Source organism: Anguilla rostrata, chromosome 1, assembly GCF_018555375.3.
Source record: "Anguilla rostrata isolate EN2019 chromosome 1, ASM1855537v3, whole genome shotgun sequence".
In the NCBI taxonomy this organism is placed as follows: domain Eukaryota; kingdom Metazoa; phylum Chordata; class Actinopteri; order Anguilliformes; family Anguillidae; genus Anguilla; species Anguilla rostrata.
The window spans coordinates 52,232,230-52,251,590 of record NC_057933.1 but is presented as its reverse complement, the minus strand read 5'-3'; the positions used below and the strand labels follow the sequence as shown (position 1 = coordinate 52,251,590).

Genomic DNA, 19,361 nt, shown 5'->3' with positions numbered 1-19,361 from the left:
TAACTCCCAGCATGCACTGCCTGGAACACCGTATTTTCATCTTCACGGTCGCAGAGATAGCGTGTCTGTCTGCCCCCCTTTAATTCCACCAAGAAACAGCTCCTACACGACTATAAACACACTGATGGGGAAATTACAACTTTTTTGGTTAATTACACTGGATAATTTCATTTTGATTAATAATTAACATCTCTTTGCCTAACTAAATATCCATAATTAATCAACAAATCAGGAAAAAGAGAGAGAGGGAGAGAGGACTAATTAACTTCAAAACCCAGGCCTGACCAGTTAATCCATATAGCAATCTGACACGCCTAATGACTGAAGTAATCAAAGTTACAGCTCGAGGGATTTGATGGAGGGATTTTTAAATGGGAGGGGGCACGCGCTTCCTGTGCGTCGCTCTGACGACTCCATTTATCTCCGAGGACCGCTTCCTCGCCGACAGCCAAAGAGGGGGTTCCGTTTTTAAAAGGCAAGAGGTTCGTGCCTCGATACCACACCCCCAGAAACGGACACACACGCATACTATCTGTGCTGTACATGAGAGGGGATAGACTTCCCCTCTGCTAACATGGACACCGTCGCTAAGGGGTATGGGGTGGGGGGCCAGTATGGGAAAGGAAAACGGAACGATCTTTTCTTGCGGGGGGCTTCTCCCCAGGCGGCAGGCGTCCCCGCCCATGCCCGACAGCTCTGCGTTCGATTGACAGGGCGTGGGTCGGGTGGCGGATTTCTGCATTGTGCAGACACCCACCAGGAACGAACTGCCGGCCGCAAAATGGCGGCTGGGTTGGAGGACGCCTCTGCGGGTTCGTTGGCTGGTGGGCTGGTCCCTGGGGCAAGGCTGGCTGAAGCTCTCTGGGGAAGGCCAGGGCCTGTTTCACTTCAGCGCCGCGTCGTAGCTCCGCCTGTCCTTCTGCTCCCCCGCGACGCCTCATTCTTCACCCGCGCTAACGGAGGGAAACGAAGCCGCCATTTTGTACGCCACCGGGTTTTCACCGTGAGCGTGGTAGGGCTGGGCGTGGCCCCCTCCCGTTAATACTGTAGAACATCTCTCCCGACGGGTTGTGCTGTGAAGCGACGACCCCGCTGTGGTTCTGTGTGTGTTTGGTGGCCTGAGCCCCAACTCCCGTGTGTTTGGACACGTCAGCCCACGCGCTTTTCCTGCACGTGCGGAAAAAGAGAGAGAGTTTGTGGGAGCTGCGGCAGAAACATGAGGAACACAGTATATACAGAAATACTCCCCAGGCTGCAATAGAAACAGGCATACTCCACCACTTTGATCTCCCCCCTTCTCTTCTTGTAAATCATCCGTCCTTCCATACTTCCTTCTCCCAGATTCAAGATGGCTTCCGAGCGCAAAAAAAAAAAAGAGACTTTTGCTGAGTTTGGCTTCTGATTGCGGAGGCACGAGCGTTCCTCCTGATTGCCTGTCATCTGGCTCGTTTTAATTCCGGAGGGGGAGAATTACGAGCGCTTACGAATGGATGTGTGGTTTCCCTTGGTAACAAACTTTCAATTTCAAATTTAAGCCGCTTCTTCCTTTGACTTCCTAAACTTAATAGCTCAACATCAGTGTGGGATGCTGGGCCTGAACGTGGGAACTGTCATCCTCCCACGACACACGCTTAAAGCAGAGGAGAAAAAAAAAATCATACGGTACACACATCCAACCGCTACTCTATTTATACCCAGCGCAACTATATCGCAAAATAATCAGCAGCGTTCCGCCAGAGCCTTCACGTTATCTCTAAATGCTATTCCTGTTAACACTCTGCAGCCAAACCGCTTATTAATAGGCCCAATTATTTTGTAATTTTCATATTTTCTGACCGTGTCTCCTTTATGAAACATAACCAATAAGCAGCGTTTTGAAAATACCGTTCTGTTCGTTAATGCAGATGCATAGACCTTAGGTTCAGAATGGTGTTGATCACAAATGATCCGCACTGTATAGGAAGAGGAAAGCTGTGGGCATATTGTTCAAGTGCGTACGGAACACATCGGCGTATCCACAAACGCTGTTGCGCAGACCTCTGTGTGTGCTGCGCTGAACCGGCAGCGCTGAATTCCACATCCCAATGTGAACTGCGTGTCCTCTCTACATGTTCTTTACAGAAATGATTACCTGATGTAATGAGACCGAGCGTTTCTCTGACCGTCTCCTTTTGTCATTTCTTTTATTAATGCTTTTAGGGGGAGGCTGGCTGTCTTTGATACAGATCAGAGGATGAAATATTAAACAGTAAATTAGCGGCTGCCTTCCCCGTGAACCGCGGAGCGGGTAGGGCGCCGGCTCTTCGGCGGCGCGTGTTTACGCTTCGCCTTCGAGGGGCGGGGCTGCGGTTTCTGCGGCGGCTACGGGGGAGTCGGCCCGCGTGGGCTTCCAGTCGCGGAACGGATGAGTTTCCACGACACTTCAGGACACGTTAGGGGTGACATACCCGCCACGAAAACCCAGTGAATTATGGATTCGACGATGCTAGCATATATTAGCCGCCTGCAGACATCATCTTAATGTTTCCAAGAAAATATTTTTCCTGGCTCTAATTTTCAAGTAATTATGCACCTTGATCTATTGAACACATTATGCTATATATGCTATGTATATGTGTGCTTGTAGTAAAAGCTATTTGCAGTATGGTCGGGGAAGGAGAAGCAGTGTATTCCTATTCCGGCTGTGTTTGTAGCAGTGGGACAGATCCTATCTCACCAGATGTCCCGTGTCTGAGGAGAGAACACATTCCCGAGCCGTAAAAACGCAGGCCCTCAGTCACTACATCACCGCTTTGTGACACTGCTGTATACAGCCCAGAGCACCACTACAGTATATCACCAAAGCGCCACCCACAGATGTTCCGAGCGGCCCGTTTTCCCACAATGCAGCTGGACCGCGCACTCTGGTCCACCTCCTGCCCCGTCGTACGCACTGACCCCTGTCGGTCTGACCGTAGTGTGCCCTGTCCTTAATTTGGCCTGGGTTCAAGTCTGAATCACAGTTAAACCAGAGGGCTACTGTTAAATCTAAGCATGTTATTAATTGTCACTTATTTAGTATATCTGAAGCAAATGGTATGTCTGCAGTGTGAGAAATTAATGTAAAATTGTAAAAATGTAATTGAAAGACAAACACTTGTAAATATGGCACCCAGAGGACCCAATTCGGTCAACATTTGTCCTTGAGTGAAAGGAACAGCGAATTCAGTGACGACAAAATCAACTTGCCAACACATTTACAAAAACTGCATTTACACATATTAAAGCATTTTAAGTTAAGGACAAATATTAATTGATTTGGAACTTCTGAACATACAATTTCTGGTTTACTCATTAACATTTTTCTGTTAATTTGCCATGTGGCAGACTTAATATTTGATTAAAATACAAAGAGTCCGTCAGTTGGATCGTGGTTAGTTTAAATAGGACCTGCTGCCTCAGATTTAAGCGAAGGTTGGGGACAGGTGTACTCTTCTTTGATAAGACATGCGGCGGAAGCTGAGAGGAGATGTACCTGCCTTCGTTTCCTCTCGCCACGCGCTCCTGTCTCATGAAATATTCATCGTGCCGAGAAGCGCAGTTAAGGTGCTTTAACACCGGAGGTTAAAGATCTTAGCGACCGTTCACCCGCGAGATACACCTGCTAAAATATGCTAGTGTATTCACTCCGGGCTGAAACTGACTGGGTTAATCACGTGCCGTGCGTAGCCTAGCCTAGCGTAGCGTAGCCGAGCGTATCTCCCTCTCCCCATCGTGTCTCCTGTCGCCGCCCAGCGAGACGTTCGTATTAGAGCCCCGACATGCTCGGACATCGCTGGTCAATAGTCATTTCTGCTTCTTATCAGCATGCGTATGTGCGTGTGTGTGTGTGTGTGTGTGTGTGGGTATGTTGTGTGACTGGCAGCCTCTGTGGTAGTTTCTCTGTGGATTCATATAGTGCAGCGGGCCTTTGTACTGATAAGGAGTCCTTTTCTCACAGGGTACTGTATATTCTCAGTGAGGCTTTTATGTGCTGAACTCCCTGAGGGGAATGGCTCAGCTGAGTTTGTTCTGGTCCAGTAATTGGTTCAGCGGGTGCCCTGTGGCAGTGGTGGGGAACACGAGGAAGGGCTGGGGGGTGCCTTTCATCGGGGGGGTGTTTGCGCTCCGCCGGGGCCGACGGCGTATTTGAAGGTGTTCAGTGCGCCCGGCGAGGGACACTGATGTGTGTGTCTGTGCGTGTGCGTGTGCGTGTGCGTGTGTGTGTATGTGTTTGTGTGCATACTCGCACATGTGTGTTATTGTTTTTGCTTTTGTTTGTGCTTGTGTGCGTGTATGTGTGTGCACACAGGCATGCATATTTCTATGCTTGATAAGTCAATTTGGCCGTACTTTGAACACAAACTGTGTCTGTGAAAAAAGAATTAACATTTGCGTTTGCTAATGAGTCAAAGTTGTTGATTGACTGGAGCCTTTGCTTCTCTGACTGCACTCGCCCAGGCAGAGAATGTCAGCTGGAGCGTCAGTTTCAGGCTCAATGTCACATTATCTAGGAGCGACGGCGCCGCTAGCCGCTCCATCCATTAGCGCGGCGCGTTCGCTTGAGCGTCTCCTCTGGAGCGGAGCGGCGGAATTCGGAAACGCCCGAGCTACGGAAGGGTTCCAGGCCCGCAAGTCCTGCGCCCTCCGAGCGGTCTGATTTAGAGCGGGCATTCGCTCCCAGTAATAACAATAATCAATATTTAATGCGCAGAAATATTACATCAGATACCCCGTCGCTAAATGTATGACGGTTATTTCCCTGAGTGGGGAGGCCGAGAGCCCGGGCTGGGAGTCACCGAGGGCAGCGGGGAGAGCGGGCCGGACCTGCTGTGTGAAGAGACGCGCAATAAAAGTCTCAATTCGCCGGGAATTATGGGTTCGCATTCGCCATGTGTTTTTTTCTTTCTTCTTTCTTTTAAATAAAACATTAAAAGCATCATTTTGTGTTGAAGCGCTCTAATGAAAAAAAAAACACAAAGCACACAAGGTCAGTTTTCCTTCTCATATCGTATCTTACAAAGTTATTTATGTATTTCATTTATTTTAGCGTTGCAGGGTTTTTTTTCTTTCTCCTTCACTTTGTTCTTTTCTTCTCTTCCTTTCTCTCTCGTCTCTCTCTCGGTAAGGAGGGCGTTGCGATGTGCTGGCAGGTGCCGTTCCAGATGTTTGGTATCCGACGTCGGTGGCACTTCTGTCCAGACTGAGACAGCTGTTTGAGTGACACGATCCCAGCCCCCCCCCCCCCTTCCCCCCCTCCAGCACACCTCCCCCCCCCCCCCCAGCCCGCCCCATCGCGCGGGCGTCCTGCGACCCTAGCCCGTCTGAGTGCGCCGGGGTTAAGGGGCTAATTTTCCTTAATTGATTGTAAGCCCTGCGTGACGGCTCTCCTGATGCTGCATTACACGCGTGATGCCGGCACTTAAAACATATTCACCGGGGAGGCCATCGATCCGTCTGATCAATACCCGTGTCCTCACTTTGAGGTCTCTCTCTTTGGCAGGGTTTGCACAGGGCCCTAATGAAAAAGGACACAGCGCGCTTGTTTCCACCGCTCTAACTCTTTACTTCATTCATTTATCTTTTCCCTTTTTTTACTCCAGGGTCTCACCATCCTACATCGTGGCCTGCATAATTCCCGCTGTTTTATTTTCTGTGTAGTTTGACGATAAGAGAATTTGGAACAATAATAGTTGCAATAATAATAACAATAATATTCGTAATATTCATAATAATTGTATTCATAATAATACTACTACTAGTAGTACTGCTACTAATAATAATAATTATAATAATAATAATAATAATAATAATAATACTGGATTATATTTATATAGCACCTTTCATCTTAAAAACGGTTTTAAAGTAAATGGGCTCAGTGTCCACGTTTTATGAAGCAGGCATAAGGTGTAATATATAGAATTATGAATGCTAATTGTAACCATGGTGTCAATTATTTCCCCCACCTATAAAAAAAGATTACAGTACTTACCCACTCTCTCTCTCCCTCTCTCTCTCCCTTCTTACTTTACAGGTGCCACATTTTAATGAAAGATTAAACATTTGAAAAGAAACAAAAATATGTTTCCATATTGTGTCTCTTTAAGCCCTAATAGAAAATCCTCTTATGATAGGCTTGAGACTGTGACTGCAGTGTCTGTGAAGCTTTTTTTATGTGTCATTTCTCCTTTTTTGTTTAAATCTCGGCCAAATTTGCATTAAAATAAACAATAAGAAATGCGATTTGAATTTGCGCAGGGATGAAACAGGGCGAGGAGCAAACCTGCTTGAGCTGAAGTGTCAGTGTTTAAAGGGAGTAATCAATAAACAGGCATAAACGTATGCCTGTCATAAATTGGTGCGAGTAATCTGGAGCTTGTCTGAACATTTTGAGGAGCGTATTTTACCACCGCGGTTACACCTGTGATAAAAAAGCAAAGGGCTTATTTTAGCTTCGCGCCGCTACAAACCACTTTTCTTTTCTCACGCGGAAAAAAGCCGATACTTTTGAGGGAATAAAATCTCTGGAAAGGCAGAACGAGTCGTTCGATACGAAAGGCCGATAAGCGCGAAAAATCCTTTGATGTCGCGGAGGTTTTTTTTTTTACGGAGAAGATTCTGCTGTTGTCTGATCTTCAAACGGCTCGGCGCTTTTTCCTAGCGAACGCTAAACGGCCGTACACAAATCGCTTCTCCCCGAACGCCCGCGGGGAGGCGTTCCGAGGATTCATCCGGCGCTCGGACCGCACGTCTCACGCCGTTGTAAACAGTTCCCGTCGCCGCGCTCACGAGCTGCTTAAATAATCAGCCGCTTGCGATGACCGGCAGGCCTTCGTTTAAAAGGACAAATCTGTGCGAGCGCCTCACTATGCAGGAACCCGTGAGGACCGCAGCGCTGGACGAATGGTAACGCTGTAGCGCATTGGGGGGAAGACAAACACAAGTAAATAGATGAGATATGCTACGTTAGCTGCAGGCGAGCCGTACCCCGTAAAGCAGAGGCGCTTTCCCCCGGCCTGCTCGGCGCTGGGGGTGCAGGGAACGGGCGGAGACGCACTCCGTCTGAGGAGACATCTCTCCCTCTCAGCGGCGGCGCTGTAGTCGGAGCGCATCAAAGGCGCGGAAAACGTGATGTCACAAGTTCCACGGGGATGTGTTCATCGCCAAACGCGGCGGCCCGCCGCTCGTTTGGGGAAACGGCCGCGTGGGGAGTGGGCACGCTCGGTGCGGGGGTGCGGAGCGGGCGGGAACGCTCGCCTGCAGCACCGCTCCCTCTGAGTTTGCGGGACTGACGCGCACGGCCTGGGTTAACTGGTCAGGCGCTCGTCTGGCAGAGAACAGGGGTGGATTACTGTGTGTGTGTGTGTGTGTGTGTGAGAGATTTTACTCGCACGTAAGAGTGCTTCAGTAGACCCCTCCTGACCTGTAGGGGGAGCCCTTTAAAACACCCTTAATCTGGATCGGTGGTATCAAACTCCTGGAATCCTGGAGGGCCACAGTGTCTGAAGGTTTTCATATTTTCCTTTCTATCAGCAGCCAGTTTAGGCCTTGAGAACAAATTGTGCAGATTCTTTAACCAGTTGATATCTTGAAATGAATCACTGGTACTGAAACACACCTAAAGCCTGCAGACACTACAGCCCTCCAGGCCTGGCTTCCAGCACCTGTGATCTAAGGCTAAAGTCGCACTTCTGTCTTCCCCTTATAGTGAGCTCAAACGCTACATTTGCAGCTATGCTACCCACAGAGTCCTGGAAGTATAGTCTGTGAGAAGGTTGTGGGTGAGGGACAGGAACAGGCAGGTATCAGAGGGACTCTTTCTTACTATGAGTTACCAGTCCTGTTCCTGAAGAGCCGTATGGTTTTTCCAACCTAAAATAGATCTGTTTGGACCAATGAAACCAGTTGAGGGAATTAATTGTGTAGCAAACTGCTTTAAATGTTCCATTAAATGCTAACAATGAAAACCTTCACATCCTTTAGCTCTCAAAGTCAGGGCTTGGCCACACATGCTTTATAGAGAAATGTATACAGGCAGATTTTAAAATAGTTTGAGTATTAGTTATTGCGTTCTTTTATGTCATTTGGATTTCTGACCTCATAAGACATTGTCTACAGTGATGGATATTTGTTATATGTATTTTTGATTTGTCCATTTGTCCACTGTCTATCAATTCATCTGTCCTCCACAGTTGGAATAGTCAATGAAAACCTTTGTGCAATCGAGACACACATCGTTCCGTTTGAAAAACCTTCCCGCATTGCGCGTTCGGTGCGTTTTTTTGTCTAGTCCGGGCGGGGTGGCGTGGGACAGGGTTAAGATTAACCTGGAAGCCCAGCAGAGATGTGTATTACTAACCTTGCGGTGAGAGAGATTCGCTGTTTTTTAATGAAAACGTCCCCGGCTCCCCGATAATCAGCGCGACACATCTCAGCTCATATTTCACTCTGGCGCATTATTTCATCACCGGGAAAACATACAACATTATTTTTTTTTCTCCCCCCCCCATTCCATACCCCCCCCTCCCACCCCGCCCCCCCCCGCATGACAAATAATGGCTGGGAGCCGAGGATCTTAAGAACGCTTTGGCTTCTGTCTGAGGTATGAGCTCCTTTTGTGAGAGACTAAGACTAATCTCATTAGGCTCAATAAGGGCTCAGAGAAGAAAAGGGGGAGAAAAAACAATCCTGGCATTCGTATCTACACCTTGTCCTCCTGGCAAATTTTCGACAGCCGGGCTTAAAAAAGAAGAGGGTTCCGTTTCTGCATCCGGGCGGAGGAGAGACTATGAGACTATCTGGCCACCGGGGCGACAAGTACAAGAGAGGAAGAGTGATGACCTCGAGGCAGAGATGACACAGAAGGACGGGACCCCAATGTGTACCCTACGCACACACACACACACACACGCACACAGACGCACACACATACCACCACGCACACACAAACACACCACACACTACACGCACACGCACACACACACACACACGCACACACACACACACACACATACACGTACACACACGCACACACACACGCACACACACACGCACACACACGCACACACACACAACACACACACATACACGCACACACACACACACATACACACACGCGCACAGACGCACACGAAACAAGCCCGCTCTCCACCAAAAATCTTTATCCGCTACGTGATGCATGAAAATGTACCGTCTCGTCTCAGAACTGTGCGCGACCTCTGACCCCCGACCCCGGCAGCGTGGGTGCAGCGTGACCTTCCCGGAGCCATCCCTTCTTGCTCTCCGGAAGATTCCATGAATTTTTATTACACTTTTTTTGGTTCTGTGTTGTCTGATGTGCGGCTTGAGCCTTTAAACAAATTGCTTGACACCTAAGAGATGAAGTTGTTGATGTATCCTGAGATTCATGTACACATACATGCGTCTGCGCACACACGCACACACACGTACTCACACACACACACACACACACACACGTGCTCATGTACACGCACACAGGCATACGCACACGCACACACACACACACTCACACTCACACACACACACACACACCCACACACACACATGCTCATGTACACGCACACAGGCATGCACACGCACACACACGTACTCACACACACACACACACACATACACACACACATGCTCATGTACACGCACACAGGCATACGCACACGCACACACACTCACACACACACACACACACCCACACACAGAGCTTTTTTTTGCCAAAGTACTGCTAAACAGTCTAGCCTCCAGCAGCAAGAGATCAGTGTGGCAGAGAAAGCTGTATTACTGGATAAATACACTATTTTCTGGAACATTGATTGTTCTACAAACCTGCTGCAGCGCACCCCATAACCAAACGGCTTCAGCTGTGGAATGTGAAAAGTCAGCAAAAAATAAATGAATAATAATAAACTGTATAATTCAGGAATGGGCAGAACCGCCCGCCCGTTTGGAGCAGCCTTTAAAGCCGCTTAGCGCTAGTCTAGCACGCCTGAGACACAGCTGGGCCTTGCATTGCATCTTTACCGGACGTAGCCAAAAAGGATCATATTTGAAACGATATCATTATTAACCTTGATTCACAAATGTTTGACTGAGAGTGTGTAAGTATTGTTCTCAGGGTTCAAAGTGTGGTCACTGTTCATAGAGTTGAGAGTAAAAAACGGTTTGTGCAGATAACTAGCGTTTATTAGCGTCATTGTTTCACATTAAAGAGGAGTCACTCACGTTACAATCCCATTGAAAACCAGACGCGAGGCACCAGACCAATAGGGGACCTGCTTGTCGGGGCTCTGCGCGGGTGTACATTAATGCAGCGCGCACAGTGGCTAAACAGGTCGGGCCCAGCTGCCTAAATGAGCCCCCAATCCCCCCACCCCACCCCACCACCCAACTCAGATGTGTGCAAGTTTGAGCACACGAGCCCGAGGTGACCTGATGAATGCAAAGCCCTAGGCTTCAATTACAGCCGCTCTCCTCCCTCTCAGCAGAGTTTAAATAAGGATGTGCACCTGGGATAAGTGCGATCAGTCTTACACGGTGTCATTTCTGGCACCATTTAAGCCAGCCCCCAACACCTCAGCCGTCACGTTCGGCTCAGAAGGGAGACATCGGAGGCATCAATTAGCGATATCATAGGCCTGTTTGTTCCCCCATTATAATACCCTTGCCCTTAATTCCGGAAGCCACCAGGAGAAATAATTGCTTTCTGGCACGGAAAACCGGAGTGTTAAATTACCTCGATAATTTGTTCTCTCCTTACATTCATTTTGTTGGTATGAGTTTATTTTGTTTGTTTGTTTTTGTGTCTCTTTAGTTGTCTGGCTGGGTTCTCTTAATTTATTTAGCATTTTCGTCTGCGCGATCTTACTGTAAGCCCGCGCCACGGAATTCATCGTAAAACGACGTATTGCGAAACCTCGTCTAAAACGCGCTTGTTTTTCGCATTTGTGGAAATGGGAGTGAGAAACATATGCCATGTATGGCGACACATGCCTTATACAGTCATACATACGCCTTTTTTAGAAGGACTGCTTTGTAATTAGCATGTGAAAGAAGCTACGCAGGGCTGGAAAAGGCTCGTTTCTCCTGTATGTTTTTTTGTTTTGATTTGGGAATTGTCGTTGCTGTTGTCGTTGCTGTTGTTGTCTTTCAGAAAGAAAAAAAAACAGCGTTATCAGGTGGAATTATCGTCACGAGCTCCCTGCTCACTTCGCGGTGCGCCTACCGCGTATCCGCGAGAAAACGGGACGCGTTTCCGTGCGCTGTTACTAACGTCCGCGGGAAGACTAAAAGCGCCGGCGCGTCGGTACGGCGACGGGACGAACGCAACGGGGGCCGCTCCGCGCGACGAGCGTCGAGCGCTACGCTCCGGTTCCCGCCGCTCGGTTATGCTTTTTTTTTGACTGCTCTCGATCCGTCCGTTAATCATTTTTTGAAAATGTCAGTGGTCAGTCCCCGGCAGGAGAAAAAAAAGACCATAAAGGGCCTGTATGGTGGCAGAGATTGAGATGTATTGTCAGTATTATATGTGTTATAGGGCCTATAAATCTGAGTGGTTGCCTACACAATAAAATGTAAATGGCATTTAAATCTCGTAGGATTTATTGGCGGCGCGCATGGGTGTGACGGGGCCACCATGTCCCCTCTCCTAATAGGGTTAAAATATTTTAATATGTCAGTCAGCCTCGGCCATCTCCATGGCAAACATTAAAAAAAAATCTATTAAATCACCGATTCACGATACTTCTAATGGCTCCTGAATTCCTGCATATTTCACCCTGAATTCATTAAGGCGGGAATGGCGGGCGAATGTGATTGAAGCCGTTACGTTTTATGGGGGCTATTTTTCAAAGCCGCCCCTGACAGCACTTGAAGTTATTAAATTGCTGAATAATAAAAAAAGAGAGATAGAGAGAAAGGAGATGATAAGTGCCTGGACCTGAAATCATCCCCCTGTCTAGATTGGTCCTTAATTTGGGTGGGGGGGTTGGTGGGGGGGGGGGGGTGATAGGAGGGTGGGGGGCATTAGGGTTTTAGTGTAACTGACCATCACCAGGAAACCTATTACACACAGACTAGGCCTAAGACATGGGTTTTCAAGAAATATCAGAGTTATTGATGACTGGACAGACAACTGGGGGGCGGGGCTGGAGAATCTTAAGAGATGTGTTGGTGGGGTGCCATTGAGTATTTTCAATTAATATATCTAGTGTACAGGAAGCATAGCTGGTGTGTACTTTTATTCTGTCTCCTGACCAGGGAAGAGTGTGTCTGGATTCATTACTCATTTATAGGAGTCTGTACAGTTATAGCATCAAGAACAGGCCGTTCAGCTCATCTAGGACCATCGTGTACCTAAAAACCATAGAGTTTTCAACACTACGTCAAGCCTGGACTCCGATACCCCAGGGGGCTCTACCTCTTCCGCATGGACCCGGCCAGGTGTTTGACAGGTTGACAAAGCTCTGTACAAATACAGTGCTTCCTGATATCTGTGAGGAATTTTCTATTGGTTCATTTCTACCTCTGTCCCCTTTTCCTCCTGACAGAACTCAACCGGAAAAAATAATGTTAATACCATAAAACGGTTTAGTTGCGTCTCTTCGTACTTACCTTCCTAAAAGTTACCTTGCACTGTGATAAAGGTTGTATCTGCAGTAGGCATATATGTTGTCAGACACTGGGCAAATTCTGCCGTTTGATCACAGAAGGGATTTGCACACGTTGCTTCTTGAAATTTCTGTCTCTTCTTTTTTCTTTGCAGCACAGGTAATCCTAAGAGTTGTGACAGAGTGGCTTGGTATTGGAGTATGGGAAAGCCCTGAGTGTAGGAGCTTTGTTTTCATATTTTGGGGCGTAATGTCCGTGTGAACGCTGAGGGAGGCTTTCTTACGTCCGGTCATGTGAATCGCGCTGCTCCTGGAGCTGCTTGAGACAGAGCCGCTCACCCACCGGCGCCCCATAAACTATTCACTACAGTCCTACCTCAGCGGTGCTATGAAAGCAGCTGCTCCCTAAATAAACAGGTGCATTCGCCACCCCGCCCCGATTCTGCTTAGTTACCACTTCTTCTGCACGTTTCGCCGAGTTCACCTGCTTTGTTCTCCCTGTGTGCCTGTGTGTGTGTGTGCGTGCGTGTGTGTTTCTGTGTGTGTGCGTGTCGTTTAGGAATCGTCTCCAAGTCGTTCGAGTGCCGTCTGAAGGGTCAGGGCGCCACCTTCGTGAAGGCGGAGGCCACCTTCGCGGCCGAGGAGGGCTCGCCGGAGGAGGCTCCCCAGGACGGCGCGGAGGAGCCGGCCGTGCAGCAGTTCATCATCATCCAGGGCTACGGCGAGGACTACGCCGTGGACCAGGCCCTGGAGCAGTCGGCCGCCGCCACGCTGCAGACGCTGGCCATGGGCGGCCAGGTGGCCGAGGTGCTGCACATCACCGAGGACGGCCAGGTCATCGGGGGCGGGGCCGCCAACGCCCACCAGCTGGCGGCGGGCGGGGCCCAGTTCGTCCTGGTGGAGTCGGAGGAGGTGGGGCCGGTGCTGGGCCGGCCCGAGGGGGCGGGGCCCCCCGGAGGACACGCCCCCGAGACGTCCAGCGCCCTGGACGCGCTGCTGTCCGCCGTCACCGAGCTGGGCGCGGCCGGGCGGGGCCGAGGGGGCGGGGCCGGGGGGGAGGCCCAGGGAGGCGCGGGGGCGCTGGCCACGAAGGTGGAGGTGGAGGTGAGGCAGGAGGTGGCCGAGGGGACGTACGCCCAGGTGGTGCAGGAGGAGGAGGGGCACGCGGAGGAGGAGCGGGCCAAGGAGACGCGTAAGGAGGAGGAGGAGGTGGTGGAGGGGGTGGTGCAGGAGGTCCTGCAGTTCGCCGCCAGCCAGCTGATGATGAAGGAGGGCCTGACGCAGGTGATCGTCAACGACGAGGGCACGCACTACATCGTCACCGAGCTGGACAGCTCCACCCTGCAGGTGGAGGGCACCGTCTACGCCCAGAGCGAGGCCAGCGGGGGGCAGGAGGGCGAGGAGGGGGCGGAGCAGGCCCTGGGCGGGCTGGTGGTGTACTCGGAGGCCCCCTGCCAGGACGCCGTGATGGAGGAGTGAGGGGCTGCCGGGGGTGTCGGGAGCTGGAGGAGCGGCAGACCTCCTGGAGACCAGCCCCAGTTCTCACTCATCACTGGAAGGCGGTCAGGGGCAGGTACATGGGTCTAGGGTCAGCGGAAAGCTGGGCACAAATAAAAGCTCTCCCAGAGATTCGTTTTCTAATAACCATTGACTATTTTTCCCAAAAACAACAAATAAATGTAAAGCTCTGTTTGGACGTGCGTGTTAAATGGTAATTGTACGGTGAGCCGCTCGCCGTTTCCCAGCCGACGGCCCCAGGTGTCCTTTAAAGCACTGGGGATCCACGCTGTGGTCTTTATTCTCCTTCAGCCTGTTATGCAATCATGGCCGATTGTACTTTTGATGGTATCTCCGGGCTATTTTTTCTCCCAATATTTAATTGCTTCTTTGATGAATAACTCAGGCTAACTTTAATTTCTGTGGTATGGCACAACTTGAAAAAATTAGCCAATTACCCAGGGAAATGACCATATTCACAAAAGGAGCGATTAGGAATTAGCCGATAATTTGGTTTACAAGCATATCGGGGTGCTTCCAATGCAAGAAGAATCGCCTGAAGATCTTCAGTACATGTAGAGAGCTGTGGTTTTACCATTAACTGTAGAAATACTGCTTTCCTTAAGATGTGTTTTTAGCAAATGAAAAAAGTACATCTGTAAAATGTAATATGGGAGGAAATGCTTTCTGTTCTATTTGTTACAGTCATTATCTACAGTGTTGTGTGCGTTCTAAAGTGAGTTAACACATACGCATAGATTTATTTTTTCTTAAAAGCCAGCAGAATCTTTTTTGTTTTTTTTTAACTGAAACCATCTTCATCTATGTTAACAATGGCTGTTTTTCTCTTTTTGGTTTCTGGTGTTCTGTTTGCCATTTCTATGGTCTGTTGTTATTGTGTGTGTGTGTTTTTTTTTTTTTTAAAGCTCTGGGACTGAGCAAAAGCGGCAGCTAACGGCTAACAGCTAACTGTATCTATAAGCACCCCAACAGCACGCTGAACTCAGGGAAGCGCACTCCTAATTTTCCCGAATAAAAAAGACGTGTTTCACCTTCACGTGTTTTCACAAAGGTCCTGGCAGATCGGTCTCAAACAACAGGGGAGTCTAATCCAACTTCACTACAGTAGTTGGATGTTATTTTATTTTAAGGGAAAAAAGGAAAAAAAAACAGGTGCAAGTTCTACATAGTACAAATGCTTAGTGTGTATTATTATAAGTTTGCCTGTTTTCTCGTAGTGAAAATATGACTGAAAACTAAAGAGCAGATCAAAGGCTTTATTTAAATTTTATGATTACTGCAAAGCACGTTGTTGTTTAGTATGAGTTTGGGGTGGGGGATGGGCGGTGGGTGTGTCCGAATGCCGTTTTTCAATGAGAATTATTAAAATAATCGTTCATAAACAAATGGGGCTTTTTCTCTTTTTTTCCTGAACGAAGTTACTTGGGTCACGCATTGCGTCCAGATTCTACACACACAAAAAAAGTCCTTGCTTTTCTTCTTTCAAACTCCCACTCTCAAACTCTCACAGTCATTCAACAAGTCACACACTCAGTCACACACTCAGTCTCAGAATCATGCTCCCTCGTTCGTGAGGCACACACTCATTCACTCACTCGGTTGTACACCGAAGAAAACATTTTCGCTAACTACCGCATTCCATCAAACTCACTCGTTCACCTGCTCGCCACTCTCTCAGTCACACGCCTGCACGCCTGCTGGCTCGGGCGTGTGCTCGTTCGTTCACTCGTTCACCCGTTCACCCGTTCACCGGTTCACCCGTGAGGCGGAGCCCAGCCCAGCCCAGCCTGGATGGGTCAGTGAAGTGTTAACTGGGACACACAGCTGCGCACATCCGCTGATTTATGTCCGACGGATGTGTCTCAGGTGGCATTTAATCCCTCATAAAACCAGTGTAGCTTGCAGTGTCAAAGCTGAGCATCTGATTGTTCATACAAAATGGGGGGCGGGACGGGGGGGTGGTGGGGGTGTGGGCAGCAAAAAGGTTACGTGCGCAGGGGCTGTTCATGCGTCTCAGAAGATGTGGTACACACACACGCACACACACACACACACACACACTCACGCACACGTACAAACACACATGCGCTCACTATTCTTTACAAATAGAGGAGGGAGGGTTTGAAACAGAAAAAAAACAAAAGTTCTTTGTTTTGAACGATACGCAAGTCAGTCCAACTGAAAATGTTCAAAATAAAGGTCGTCCCCTTCATCTTTTAAGGTCATTTATGCCCTTTACTGCCATGTAAAGAATGATATCTGTCTGTCTTCCTACTATTCCGTCTACATTTTTTACATAATTAAGACCGTCTCCGCAACGGAATTGATTTCATAAAACAACAGGACACATTAATGAAGAAAGAGCTGTCTGATATTCTGTGCTTCCCAGCCACATCTGCTGCCTGTTTCGGCCCATCAGTGACGGAACGAGCTTCCACTGCTGCCAGGGCAGCAGAGCCGTCGGCCATCTTCTGACACCGAGCGCAGGCCCGGCACTTCAGCCTCTTCCACACCCACCCTCTCTGGCCCGTATAGCGCCCCTGATGCCTGGTAGATTCTGTTTTTCCCTTTGCAGAGCCTGAACTGCTGTGCTGTTGTTTGTTCAGCGCAGGTTCGTTCTCATTATGGCAGCGCTGTTCCTGTTTGTGTAACTTAGTTTGATGTTCATTCGGAGAGTTCGCAAGTTGTCAATAGAGGCTGCGCTTCGTGCGCTTGCTGTCTCTCTTGGGGCTGTGCTCTCCCCTCTCTCCAGTGAATTACTGCACTCCGGTCCCTGGGCTCTGCGCTTGTGTTTGCATTGTGAGTCGCTCTGGATAAGAGCGCCTGATAAATGGCACTAAAGCAAAGTGTACCGTGCCAGACTTACAGTAATGCTGTTACAGTGCTTTAGAATCAATGGTATGCATTAAAAATGAGCCCATTGGCAGCGCTGTGGAGACAACACTGCATCGTGTTGACTGTGCTATTCCGGATGCGATGTGACAGTAAATGCTCCTCCTTATTGCATCATGGTAGTTATGTACTATAAGAATATAAGAATCAGCAGTCAGAGGAAAGTATACAACTGAACATGCCCCCCCCCCCCCCAAATACATCACTGAAATAAACCCACATTAACCCACAAAAGATCTGGGAGAGGTAATCATTTCAGACTGAAGAAATGGACCAATTTAGAATTTTTGTAGGAACATATTTACTAAATGCCCTGTACTGTACGACTATGCATACAATCTTTTTACATTTCTGTATTCTAAGTGCTGGATGGAATTATAATGGTGGAGCCAGGGTGGGTCATGGATATCGGTTCTCAATTTTTGCTAATCAGAACACCAGTTTAAAGTTTTTTGTTGACTAAACAGATTCTATTTGTTTTCTAGTCTTGCATTTGCTCATAATTATGACAACTGACTTTCCAACGCAAAAGAAGGTCTGAGAGACTTAACAGGCTGAAATTAAAGACAAGCTCTACTTTCCGGCCAAGCTGCAATATCACATTATGAACTTTCACCTCCGCTACACAGGTGGAAGCAAGTAAATGGCTATTATAATGTTTCCAGGCCTGTATCTGAATGGTGGGGCCTGTTTTAATAAGCACTTTATAAATGCAATATTATTGTTATTTTTGTGCATTTATAAAAAGCCTTTTTGTAAAGGGGTATATTTACCTCAGCAACTGCAAATATGTCGTCATTTTGCCACAGAACACTCACCAGAGAGTTAGAGAGGGAGTGGTTTATTAATACAGCTACCCTGGAGGATGGAGGGATTTCCAGGGAACACCCTACTCTTAGCAATGCATGCAGCTGGTGTCATCATTATGTCGTCATATAGTGAGTCAGATATTCATGACATTCGACCTCTCCCCCATATCTGCACTGTCATTGGCTTTTCCACTGGGCCCGGTGTGCAGGCCATGCCCTATTGACCAACATTCAAGTTGCAACTCCAGGAGGCCTCCCACCCAAGTTCTGACAGCATGCTTAGTTTCAGCCCTCAGTGATGGAGAAGGTTACAGGACGCCATGTCCGGTGGCGGACTTTGTTCTGCCACGCAACGGTATCGATGGCTTTTAAGAAACGCTGTCTATCATTCCAGATGTGGCTTAAAGTGGGTGTTCCTCTGCCAGGATGCTCCCTGCTGAAGAGATGGGGCGTTTTGGTAAAATAGTGGGTCTGATTAAGATCAGAGTAAAGCCCAGAGCAGCCATCAGAAGATGGTCTGTGAGCTCTGGCAGGGACGGAGGAGCAGTGGAAGGCAGTAATGCTATGTTGGCTCGGGAGAGAGTGGATTAGAGTCATTCAGCTGAATGGAGGAAGAGAGGAAAAAAAGCAGAGTGAAATCCCCTTTATTTTCACGGTGTAATGTTAGCCTGTAATTTAAGACGGCGCACGTCTCCCCCTGACAGCCTGTCCCTGTTTCATCTTGTCGCGGAATCCAATCCGTTCCCTGTTCCCACTCAATCCCCTTCACTCCCACCCCCAACCCCACTGCCTCCCCATTCCCCCTGCACCCCTCGATACACACATACACACACATAACACACACACACACGCGTACACACACACACACAAATACAACACACACATACACACACGTACACACACACACACATATACATACACACACACACACACACACACACACACACACACAACATACACATACACACACACACACACACACACACACGTACACACACACACACACACATATACATACACACACACACACACACACACACACACACACGTACACACACACACACATATACATACACACTTACACACACGTACACACACACACACACACACACACACACACACACGTACACACATACACACACACCACACCACACTACACACACACACACACATATACATACACACACACACGTACACACACACACACACATATACATACACGCACACATACACACACACGTGCGTACATGCACACACACATAAACGTAAGCACGCCTACACACACCCACACAAATACACATAAATGCATGCACATGCGACACACACACACACACACACACACAAATGTGTGCACACACACACGCACGCACACACACACATACACACACACACACACACAAATGTGTGCACACACACACGCACGCACACATACACACACACAAACATAAATGCATGCACACACACACACACATGCATACACATACACACAAAGGCACACACACAT

The 19,361-nt window shown here is 48.5% G+C and overlaps 1 protein-coding gene across 1 annotated transcript in view; it reads left to right on the top strand.

Annotated features, from left to right (window-relative positions):
- The window catches only part of znf407 (zinc finger protein 407), a 193,125-nt gene extending 177,583 nt beyond the window's left edge, over nucleotides 1–15,542 (top strand). The window contains exon 9 of the mRNA XM_064341721.1: nucleotides 13,198–15,542. Coding sequence (XP_064197791.1) covers nucleotides 13,198–14,117 — 920 coding nt within the window. The 3' untranslated portion in view covers nucleotides 14,118–15,542. The remainder of the gene's footprint in view (nucleotides 1–13,197) is intronic.
- Nucleotides 15,543–19,361: the final 3,819 nt, after the last annotated feature.